The sequence below is a fragment of the Labrus bergylta genome, chromosome 21, assembly GCF_963930695.1.
Source record: "Labrus bergylta chromosome 21, fLabBer1.1, whole genome shotgun sequence".
NCBI classification, from domain to species: domain Eukaryota; kingdom Metazoa; phylum Chordata; class Actinopteri; order Labriformes; family Labridae; genus Labrus; species Labrus bergylta.
This window is the reverse complement of record NC_089215.1, coordinates 546,071-558,418: the sequence shown is the minus strand read 5'-3', so window position 1 is coordinate 558,418 and position 12,348 is coordinate 546,071. Positions and strand designations below refer to the sequence as shown.

At 42.2% G+C, this 12,348-nt stretch overlaps 1 protein-coding gene across 1 annotated transcript; it reads right to left on the bottom strand.

The window, feature by feature from the left end:
- Positions 1–689: 689 nt before the first annotated feature.
- Positions 690–10,946, bottom strand: LOC110001949 (protein FAM13C). Its single transcript, XM_020657531.3, has 11 exons — positions 9,862–10,946; positions 5,973–6,294; positions 4,619–4,757; positions 3,976–4,057; positions 3,201–3,264; positions 2,997–3,117; positions 2,782–2,865; positions 2,208–2,306; positions 1,717–1,931; positions 1,122–1,223; positions 690–1,035 (listed from the first exon to the last, which is right to left on the bottom strand). Exons 1-11 carry the CDS (start codon positions 10,073–10,075, stop codon positions 912–914), a joined length of 1,566 nt encoding a protein of 521 aa, XP_020513187.2. The 5' UTR covers positions 10,076–10,946; the 3' UTR covers positions 690–911.
- Positions 10,947–12,348: the final 1,402 nt, after the last annotated feature.

The following is a 12,348-nucleotide window of genomic DNA, read 5'->3' as shown; positions in this document are numbered from 1 at the left end:
CATTTTTAGTGAATCAGGGCCTGAGTTTCTACCATCATATCAGCTGCCTCAATAACCTGAAACACACGATGTGATAAAGATATTCAATGCCAGCATGCTACCATAACGTGCTAAATGTATTACGCTGAAATGCTAACATACGGTTAGGCACGGCTCAATGTGATTCACTTTGTAGAACTAATGCTAACGCAGAGTTTCCTGAAATATGCTAACTCTGCAGAAATGTTTTACATTTTATGTTCTAGTGTAATGAGACACATTACCATTATAACAATGAGTTTACCCTAACAGGAGCATGTTAGCATGAATCTTAGCATGGCAAGGTAGCATTTTAACATTGAAACTTTTACCTTAATATGTTATTCATTGAATATGTTTAATTATCGACAGTATCAAAAAGTACAGAAGCTTAAAAAAACTTCATATCTTCAGTTTTTTAACAAAAAGCTCCTGCACACTGTCTGAATTGCACAAAAACATGGGCAGCTTCTTGAAACATCGCTAACATTTTGATGCAATTTAGACAGTGGGCAGGAGTTTGACTTACATTTTTTGTCATTAAAAAATGACATTTCCCAATATGTGAAACCATGGGGTCAAACAGGAATGAATATTGTTTGATTTTTTCCTAGAATCGTATTTCTGATATCGTCACAACTCTAATTTGTAGTGATTTTGTTCACATGGCAGGAGCGCAGCATTTCCACTTCCCACTTCAGCGTAAATTTAACCAAACACAGGAGGATGGTATCAATGCAAATTTCTAACTCTCAGAGAGGAAAATTAATTCCTTAAACAGCTTAAGGTTGTACGGTTCTTTTAAATAAACACTTTTACTTCAGGTTATCCCATGAATAGATGAATTTTTTTTTTTTTTTGATGGAGGAGTTTCCAGGAGCTGATGTTTCCTCTCACTTCGTTTTAGGGACTTCCTGTTTGCTGAGGAGGACCTCCAGCAGTCGAAGCTTAGCCTTTAGCTGTTTGTATTCCTGGTATTCATCTTTCATCGGAGTACGATCCTCTTTTTGGCAAATTCTAAAAGGAAACACAAGGAATATGAAATATAGAAAATTACAATGGGCTCAGAATAGATCCTTGTTGCACTCCTTCTATACTCTTACCTTCCAGTCTGGCGGTAAAACTCGTCCTCAAACTCTCTCAGAGCTTTACGTCTCGTCTTCTTCTCTGCTCTCGTCTCACGCAGACAGATCAGCAGCTGAGACCTGGTTTAAATAGACAGATTGTAGAGGTTATTGAATTTTTTTAGGACTAACTGCACAGAAAAAAAACAATTCACTTTCAGAATCACACTGTCAACACAAGAGCGTAAATTAAGTGCGGTTTTTCAGGAGTTTTCTGCAAGTGTGACATCACTACCTGAGTGGGTGTGGCGGGGAAATACAGTATGTCTGAGCCTCTGAGTGAAACATAACCAAGCTGAAGGAAGTGTGTCTCATCAGGGAGCAACAAACCCAGAGGGAGTTTGACTTCACTCTCTTTTTAGGAAGTCATTACTCCACATTTTATTCACAGATATAGTTGTTTTGATATCTGCTAAATAAATGTTTAAAACGTCACATATTATACCTCTAAAAGACGCAAGGAGCTGCCTAGTGCTTCATGATAATAGGCCAAAAATATTACTTTTCGAAGATTAATCCATGTTGTCCCTACAGCACAGACTCTGACTTAAACACATCTTAAACATCCCCACACCTGGAGGCCTCGTGTAGGTTAGCCATGGTCAGAGCTGCTGGCTGCTGATGGACAGTTTTCACCTCCACTATGGGGGACACGAAGGCGGGGTCGCTGTCCCGGTCACTTTCCTCCTCGACGGCAGCTGGTCGGGCCGCTCTGCGAGGAGGCGGGACCGGAGGTTCGACGACCGTCATGGAGCTCGTTGAGTCTTCATCAGAACCGTCCTCTTCCTCCTGAGAGAACAACAACAGAAAAACCCTAATGTACAGAGTTCATCCTCCAAAGAAATCTGAGATTCTTCACCAGTAAAAACACAACATTTAAATGTCATCATATAATACTTTACATTTATTTTAATTCACAGGGAACTGAGGCTGAGTTAGGCTGAGTTAATACATCACACGGTTATATATTTTTAGCGGTTCAAAGTTTAAGGGGTTCACCAGTTTTTTAAAAAACTGTCAGTGTGTGTGTGTGTGTGTGTGTGTGTGTGTGTGTGTGTTACTCACGATGGTTGTGATGGGGGTCGGACTGGCACACAGTAACCGTTTGATCATTGTGTATCTGTCGTACAGAGGCTTCACCAGGTTCCTCTCCTGCTTAGTTCCCTGTATCATTAATACATCATAACAGCTGTAATCAATATTTTCATCATATTTTAATCTGCAACATTTTCTCAATAACTAAGTACAATTTCTAATTTCACACTAACTTGCATTTTTTTTCTCTAAACTTGAAAGAAGCTAAAACTTCTAGTTTTAAAAAATGTCGTGGCAAGGGTGCCAGATAGCCTTGTGGTTGTGTTGTGTGCCCCATGTATGGAGGTCATAGTACTCGTTGTGGTCACCTGCATGTCTTCCCCTGCTCTCTCTCTCCTCCCAACATTTCCTGTCTCTCTTCAGCTGTCCTTTTACAATAAAGGCAAACATTTCCCCAAAAAATACTTTAAAAAAATGTTGTGGCTTTCTCTGGGTGTGTATGTGACTTCCTGTGCTTCTGCAGCCAGCCTCTAGTGGACACTTGAGGAACTGCAGGATACGGTCTTTGTTCTTTCACTGTCCACTAGATGGCGCTGTGACTCACCGGTCGGCCGTGCAGACTCTCAAAGTAGAGCAGACATTTCTGCAGAGTGATCTTCTCCAACACCATCTGAGCCTGAGTCATCTCCTGTTTACACACACACACACACACACACACACACACACACACACACACACACACACACACACACAGAGTCAGATGAGTGGGACTAAAATCGGTCAGCGTTTTGGTGTTTGCTGTATGAACACAATACAGACCTTCATGTTGTCGGGCAGACCCAGCGCCTGTCTCTTCTCTCGCATCCGTCTGAACAGAGACTCCACGGTCTCCTCCAGGGTGGGTTTGTGCTCAGACGCCCCCTGCTGGCCCGAGCCGTACCTGCAGGACAGATTTACACTGAAGAAGGATCTCATGATACCGTATTTCACCGGGACGATGTGAGGGTTGAGTGTTTGTGTTACCTGCAGGAGTTTTCTGGACTGTCCTGCTCCTTGGACTCAAACACCGACTGTCGGAGTCTCAGCTCTGCAGCACACACAGAACTTCAGTTTAACACATTTACTGACGTTTTTGGTTTTTTTAGTTTTAGTTTTAGTTTTTTATTTAATTATTGTGTCATACATACATCCATATGCCCAGCCTGCATGACACCATAAATGAAAAACATGCACTAGGTAAGCTATATTCATTCTCAAGAAAAAAAAAGAGAAAGCAAGAAGTCAAACTCATTAAACAGAATATCCTGTCTTCTTCTCCAAGCTTTTGAAACAAAATTATCAAGTTAAACTTAAACAGCCATTCCAGTTTCTGCACATCTGTCCGCCCCAATATTTCAGATTTTACTTCATGAAACAATAATTCTCTTAAATCATCAGATTTTGTACAATGCAAAAGAAAATGGGACTCCGTTTCAACTTTTTCCAACTCACACATCTGGTTGTTTGAGACTCGTATCATGCTTCTGCTTCATAATCCTGATAATGGCATTCTTAAATAATATTTAATGAGTAGCTGTGATGCAAAACATCAAGTTAAACACCAAATTTGTAAGATTTCAAAAATATTTTTAATATCTTTAAAAATATTGTGGGGTCAAGGATTTTCACATTTCTGTCTCTCAGAAGCTTCACATGATTGGAGGATTCAATCTGCAAACATTAATGTCTCTTTCCAGGAGCAGATTAGTGAACTAATCTGCGTTACGTCAGAGAGGTGTTTTTTTTTTGTTTTTTTTACCTTTGAGCTGTTTGCGAGCCTTGGCCAGTTCATTCATGATGCGGATCATCTCCGGGTTGGAGTATTTATCGTTGTGAGACGGCTGGAGGAAAGAAACACATTGTGACATCATCAACATAATTTATAATAGGCTTGTCATGATTCAAGAACTTCAAACTAGAAGTAAGAAAGAGAAATCCTAAAAATCTGTTTTGATACCAGGTTTCCAAAAACAGAAATCCTAAGCATCAGATATTTAGTAATTTATTTATTTATTATTTTTTTAAAATACTTTATTGCAGGCTGTTTTACTACATTAGTTGTCATATTTCATCACATAATTTTTTCACCCTTCCCCATTTATATATATATATATATATATATATATATATATATATATATATATATATATATATATATATATATATATATAGAAAAGGTACGAAGAGAAAAAAGTTAATTAATTTAACATTTAGAAAGAAAAAATAATACTAATAATAATAAAATAAAATAAATATATTATTATTATTATTATTATTATTAATTTCTTGTTTTTGATCAACAAAAATTGCAGGAAAAATATTGGCAGCATCAGGATAAGAAAAAATGGCATATGGTACTGAACAGAACTATTTGGTGAAATATGAGCGTCAGGTGAACTTACCTTGTAGTTCATCTCATGCTCGAACTGATCCTCGAACCTGCGGACTTTCTTCTTCAGGGTCTGAATGTGTTTACCCAGGAACGGGATGGAGTGGGGGCACTCATCCTCCACGACCTCCGCACGCTCCCTGCCCCGACACCTGGACAGGTAAACACAGGAGACATGCCCACACACACTCAGATGAGTCTTTAATCTGAAAGTATTCTCTCTTCTCATTTTCACATTTCTTTGTGTCACAACGTTCCTGTTGGAAGAACTTAAAGTTTTTATCTGCTAACATTTTGATCCTTTTCACGTTTAAAGATTCATCTGATTTCTTGAGTCTGAGTCTTTGTGTGTGTGTGTGTGTGTGTGTGTGTGTGTGTGTGTGTGTGTTTTAGTATTATTATGTTAGTCAGATTGGAGACATCAGACTCATAAACTGGGTCACAGCTTCAGGCAGTGGGTCAGAAAACAGAAGAAGAAGAAGAGCTGTGATTATATAAGACACGTCGATGCAGCAGACAGCTGATGATTTTTAAATACGTCATTGCTCAGACGTCATGTGAAACGCTATGGATTTCTTTTTAAATGTTTCAGTAAAATAAAACGTTGTCCTGGAGATATTTCTACAATTCACTTAGCAGACGCTTTTATCCAAAGCAGCGTACATCAGAGAGTAAGAACAACACAAGCAAGGATCTAGAAAAAAGGGAACAATGTGAGTAAGAGCAAACGATCAGCTTTGAGTCTGATTGGACACACAGGTGCTGACAGGAAGTGACCAGAGGCAAAGCACAACATTGAGGGCAGTTCTTGAGAGCTCTAATCAGTATAGAAACCATCTTATAAGTCATCGTTATCAAACAAAAACCATCGTCATTACCATCATCATCATCATCAATAATATGGAGACCATCATCATTAAGTTAGTAGGTATTCATGAAAGAGTCTTTAGCTTTTTCTTAAAGGTGCAGAGGGACTCTGCAGATCACATGGAGTTTGGAAGTTCATTCCACCACCGGGGGGCGACAGAGGAGAAGAGTCTAGTCAGCGTCTTAGGACCCTGTTGTGAAGGTTGGATCAGACGCCTTTCATTGGCAGAGCGTAGTGGGGAAAGGGGGGGGGGGGGGGGAGTGTAGACCTGGATGAGAGTTAAAGTAAGGAGGAGACGTTTCTGTCGCTGTTTTGTTACCTCGGCAACTTAAAGCCAAAAGTATGTGGACACTAGGTAGGTACAAGTTTAAATTCCAGACCAACAAGTCTCAAGTCAAATCTGATACCCAGGTCAACATATTCAAACGTTCAGAGTCTCCTTAACCCAACCACAAGACAGACCAATGAGGAGACAGACAGTTAGACAGGTGAGACTTACAGGATGTACTGCTGGCTGCAGGGCGGTGATGGAGCTGTTTCGGGGTCTGAGTTAAACCTCAGGCTGTGGGTGAGGCTGGAGCAGCGGGGGGAGGGCAGAGGGCTTGGACCGCCTGCCAGCAGCTGGAGGAGAGCCCCGCCTCCTCCTCCTCCTCCGTCTCCTCCCTCACCCCCGGGGCTGCCCCTCTGAGGGGAGTAGGGGGAGGGGTGAGGGCTCGGGGGCAGCGCTCCATCCGGGGTGAGGGACTGCTGGCCCGGGTGGATGGCAGTTAACGGCTGGTGTCGGGGAGACTGTGGAGGTCGGGTCAGGACGTTCAGGATCTCTGTAAGGACACAAAGTGAGTAAAAACATTTAGGTAACAATCAAGTCCACCTGTTCATACCAACCCTAACCATAAACACAACGACATCTGTAAGGATTTTAAACAAACTTAAATAACTTATTTTAAGAGTCATTAGTTCATATGAAAACCTCTTATCTCCAGAACCATCTTACAATCGCTTGATGCTCCACTACAGTTTTCTTTCATGACAACAACATCAACATCCCTGTGTCATCTTGAGTATCATAAAGAACATCTAGAAGTCTCTGGTGATCAGAAGGATGAAAGTCTACTCCTAACAGAACAACCCAAGGGAACTTTTACATCCTGAATGAGCATTGAAATATTTTAAAGGATCCCAAGAACCCGCTTAATGTCTTTGAGATTCTCGGAGGACGAACAGCACCAAACAGAAACAGCAGAAAAAAACCCAGAAAAACCATAAGGAGTAGTTAAACCACCTGAAGGACACATATCGATGAACAGAAGGACAAATGGAAACCACTTTCAACACTAAAAGAACCACCTTGAAGAAAAATAGTAGGATACCACCTTAAGAACAAATAAAAGAGAGAACCTCAAGTAGAAATGGAACCACCTTATGGACAGATAGAACCCGATTTGGAAAACTAGAACCACCATTGGGACAAATGGACTCCCTGAAGGACACATAAACCACCATTAGGAAAAACCGAACCACCTTAAAGGCTTTATAAGCGATGTTTCACACTTAAATATAGAAATCAAGTATCTCCTCTGAAAATAACTCTGTGAGTCATGACTGTCTACAATGGGTGTAACACCCGAGTCCCACTGTCTGTGATGTTTTCAGAGTTTTCAGAGTCGAATCTTCACTTTGTTTACATCGCCAGGACGGCCGGCTGACTCCTCCCCTCGTGTATAAAAGTTGTTTAATTGAGGGACTAGAGAAAAGAAGAATAACATACTGTACTCACTGCTTAACTGTGTTTCTAGATCACGCTCATTTCAGGTAAATTTACATGCAGTGTGAAGATACCTAGCATAATAAAGATCGCTAGCATTAGCATGCTAACACAACAATGCAGCGTGAGTTGTTTTGATTTCATGCTGGTGCTCAAGGGCGACATCTGCTGGATCAAAAAAATGGCATATAAAGCCTTTAAGGACAAAAAGACCAACATTAGGACAAATGGAACCACCTAAGAGAGGAAGGGGATCAAATGGTCTCCAAAGAGGTTGAGGAGATCCTTTAGTTTGGAGTCTTTAGGAGGTTTCTTGTGCTTAAGTTTGAAAGATTCCTAAAAATGTTTTCTTTGATACTCTAGACCAGTGGTTCCCAAAGTGGGGGTCGGGAGACACTGGGAGGGGGGTCGCGAGTTGCCTTCCAAAAACAAATGCAAACTGGAAATGACTTGAAATTACGTATTTTACCTATTATTGTGAAATTGTGAAACTGTGAAACAAAAATGTTGTTCAATTAGTTTAAGGCTGCTGTATTTGTTATTGTTGTTCTAATGTCAGTGTTTGGATAAAGGCCCATTAGTGCGTGCTGCTGTGTGCACTGTTATGCTTTAATCACTTCCAGGGACAGAGGGGGTCCCCGGTCTCTCACATCGTTATTTTGGGGGTCGCGGGATGAAAAGTTTGGGAACCCCTGCTCTAAAAGACAAGAGGACCTTTAGGTGGTTTGTTGAAGTCACTGAGGTGGTACTGGTCTGGATGTCTTTTTAATAGTTCTATCTTTCCTTAAGGTGGTTAAATTTGGCCTTCTGTTTGTCCCAAAGGTCTTTATATTCATCCTTAAGGTGGTTGGTTCCATTACTTAACGTCAACCGTGACCACCAAAAAGGGTCAACTTAACCCTCCTTCAAAACCATCACCTCAATGACACAGAGGGTCACCAAAAAGACCAAAAGAACGTCCAAGAAACACCTAGAACAAAATCAGTACGTATCCTCACATTGGCGAAAGATTGATTATAAAAATGAGTGACACATTTTATTTCTACTTTGAGCCTCTAAACAGTCATTTGATCTTGTAAAAATATGGTTAAATGTGAGGTAGGACGTCTTCCAGCGTGTTTAATAGGGCTGTGTTTCACCGTCTCAGAGCAGACACGTTGGAGGGAATCTAAATGTGTAGCAGTGGATTTGGCAGCAGAGGCGTGCTCGGCGGTCAGCGAGCGTGCCTCACATGCTGCAAAGTGTTTTATTCCTGCATGCTGCTCTATAAATAGCTGCGCATAGTCAGAGCATGACTGGTGGCGTGCTGAGCAAAATAACAGTCACCAGAAGACTGAAAGCTTCAACACAAGTCTGTGACATGTTAGAGCGACATAAGGACCGCCGTCGGTGTTTCATGAGAAACATAAACAGGAAACAAACAATGAATGAACGAATCAGAATGAGGATGAAAACATGCATCATAAAGAAACGTCTTCTTGTGTTTTTGTGTCAATTCCTTTATGATGCACAAAAGGAGACTTCCTGCAATCTTACATATCTTTGGTTTCTTATGATGTATAAACACTTTTTTGTTGTTGTAAGGTTTGTGTTTACTCTTGGAAGCTGCATGCTCAGGGAAGTATAAAACCAAGTTTTAAAGGAAGAATGATCGACATGTTCCACATAAATATAAATCATAAATCCAGTCTGTCCTGTGTAAATGTGTCTCTGAGTCCTGACTGTCTACAATGAGGGAGAAGCTCGAGTCCCGCTGGCTGTGTTGTTGTCAGAGCCGTGTTTACATGGACGGGACGGCCGGCTCCTCCCCTTGTGTATAAAAGCTGTTTTAGTCAAGAACTAGAGAGAAGAAGAAGAACATACTCACTGATTATTTGGATGTTAGTAAGAGTTTTTAGATCACGCTCATTCTGTGTCAGTTTACATGAAATGTGAAGCTACGAGCTAACTAAAGAGCGCTAACATTAGCATGCTAACACAAACAATATGAAGCTACGAGCTAACTAAAGAGCGCTAACATTAGCATGCTAACACAACAATGTGAAGCTACGAGCTAACTAAAGAGCGCTAACATTAGCATGCTAACACAATGCAGGACACAGCTGACTGCAGCTCGAGCCGAGGACAATTTTGTCCGCCACCTGCGCTTAACGGGACTTAATTATGGTGCTTTCTAATTCATAACTCCTTGGTGTGGAGGGGGGTTGGAGGTGTGTCTCTGGAGGAGAGCGGAGGCTTCAGTATGGAGGAGGCGTGGCCAAACAGAAGTTTGATTTGGTTTCATGCTGGAGCTGAAGGGCGACATCTACTTCATCACATTCTTCCTTTAAAGCATGTTTTTTGTGCAACTTAGGCAGCGTGCAGGAGTTTGTCTGCAGGTTGCAAAGGGTGCATTCCTCTCCTACACACCTGTGAAGACTGTATCAAATAAAAATGCATGGTATCAGCAAAGAACTGATAACCTTAGTATGGACAGACAGACAGACAGGTGTGCCTGCAGACAGACAAGTGTGCAGCAGACAGACAGGTGTGCAGCAGACAGACATTCAGGTGTCTCTGCAGACAGACAGGTGTCTCTGCAGACAGACAGGTGTCTCTGCAGACAGACAGGTGTTGTGCGTACCTGGTGGGCTGTTCTCGTCGGCGGGGGCGCTGTGGCAGAGAGCCAGAGTCTTCCCCTCCTTCCCTCCGAGCTCCACAGGCCCACAGGGGCTCTTCTGCTCCTTGCTGCCCAGGGCAGGGGGGCTCTCCTCGGGGGATGGACCCAGAGACGGACCCCCCTCCACCTCCAGCGCCTGGAGCTTCAGCAGAGAACTCTGCAGGCAGAAACAGAACATGCCAGAGCTGCTGATCCAGAGATTAACCCGGTCCCAGGAGAAGGCTGAACGTGGACTCGTAGTACAGAGAGTCCAGTTGCTGCGAGGTGATGTTGTGGTTCAATATTTCCAGGTATTAGACAGATCCAAGGCAAACAAGCAGCACATGTGAAGTCGTGAAACAGATTTGTTAGTTAGGACGGATACTAAAGAGGGGAGGGGTTTCTGTTCAGGAAGAGGTCAGTCCACACAATCGCTGCGATGAGTCAACTGACCTCCTCTCCATGAATTAGTCAGGTATCGTCCTGTATCATAAGGGAGGAAGCCTCCCTCTTGTCCGGCTTTACCAGAGATTAATCAGCCATGCAGCACATTACGCAGGTGAAGATTACAGCGATACAAATGTTCTTCCTGCCTCCTCTGGTTTTCTCCTTTTCCTTCTTTAATCCAGTGATTAGATTGTTTTAATCCCAAATGCTCACGGTAATGCAATCCACTTCATGCCCTGCCTCTTCTTCTGTTTCATCATGTGACGGTCCAGGAATTAGCTGGCTCCGTCTTTCCCAGAGCTCAGAGGTGAGAGAGGAGCTGCAGGGTTTTGAATGTTCATCCTCTCACTCTGCACGTTCACTGACGATGATGATGATGATGCTGATGCTGATGCTGCGTCGGTATCCTCCCTCTCTCACTCCCCCATTCTTCTTCTACCTCGTTCGCCCTCCCTCACTGGATTACTCATCCTCAGGCTCGTGAGGGACGGAGAGGAGGAGGGCGGATGGAGTGATGGGGGAGGGGGGGTGATGCTTGCTTGCCCGATTCCCTCTGCCGTGATAAATGAGAGAGAGAGACTTCTAGAAACATGAGGAAGCCTCTCTCTCTTTTTCATCGTGAGGTTTTTCCCGCATCAGTGGGGGATGGGCTCGTCGCTGACATCACTGTGTGTGTGTGTGTGTGTGTGTGTGTGTGTGTGTGTGTGTGTGTGTTTGTGTGTGTGTGTGTGTGTGTGTGTGTGTGTGTGTGTGTAGATCTCATTCATAAAAAAGTGAGGAGGAGGGGGAGGAGGAGGAGTTTTAACCCCTTAACATCCAGTTTCCTCTTTTGTTTCACCTTCAAAGTCCCCATTAAATGAAAAATACATTTCCCAGCGTTCCTGTTGAATGTTAATTTATCTTCCAAATAAATCTCAATAAAGAATAATCTAAAGATTTTTTTTTTTACATCTGAATAACTATATTTTCTCTTCCTTTTAAAACGCTTCAAATGTCTGATGACTCATCCTGCACTCAGGGGCGTTTACTTATTTTCACACACTTCCAAAATCACACACTTCCTTGGCACGCTTGGAAGAGGTGCGCTTCAGCACGGTACAGTTCATGCACGAGCACAATCACAGGGACAAAACATGGACATCCCCTCCTCCACTAATCGAGAAATCCTGGAGTGTTCTGTCTGTATCGACGAGCATGACTCTAAATAAGACACAAAGTCAGTAAAGTATCTGTCATGTTCTCTCTGTTGTTCTCTGGTGTGTGTATGTGGTTCAACCGTTGTCTTGTATGCATGCATCATAATCACATGAAGCTGTGCATGTGTTGAATTACGACGTTATGTTCAAGAGGTAATCGTGCTCAGGCCCGGTTAGTCCTGGAGCAGTGTGAGGCCAGCGGGGAAAGGGGAGGGGGGACAATCATGCTTAAGCGCGGTACGGGAAAACTTTTTCTAGTGTGAGTGATGAATTATGATCTTAATATGCTTTTCTTAAGCTTAGTTTGGCCCTAATAAGGTCAAAGTAAGCAAAAGCATATTAAGATCAGTGGTGGTTCTAGACCACTTTTACTAAGGGGGCCAAACTGGAGTGGAACATTAAACCCAGGAAAAATAGACAAAGAAGATTGCTTTGAAAAATATATTGTGCCAAATAATAGCACACATCATTAAATACCATGATTTATATTTGTTTCAGTATTTAATACTAGATTGTGAGTCCGGTTGTTGAGTCAAATACTGAGTTATTAGGGGGGCTCTTCCTTTTGACAAATGACAGATTTTATATTTTAAACGTAGCCACATTTGGCGTTTAATTAAACTGACAAACTGATAGAAAGAGCTGATTAATCCTGGGCTAAATGATTGCTTTTATAACGGAGATTAAAGTTACTAATTTACCCCACCTGTGTGTCAGAGTGACGCTTCTCCCTGCAGAGGTTTAGTGATTCATTTCTCGCCGGATGTCCTTTAGAAATGATACGACTACAAGTAACTTTGTTTGTGGAAGACTTAAACAGATGTTTTTA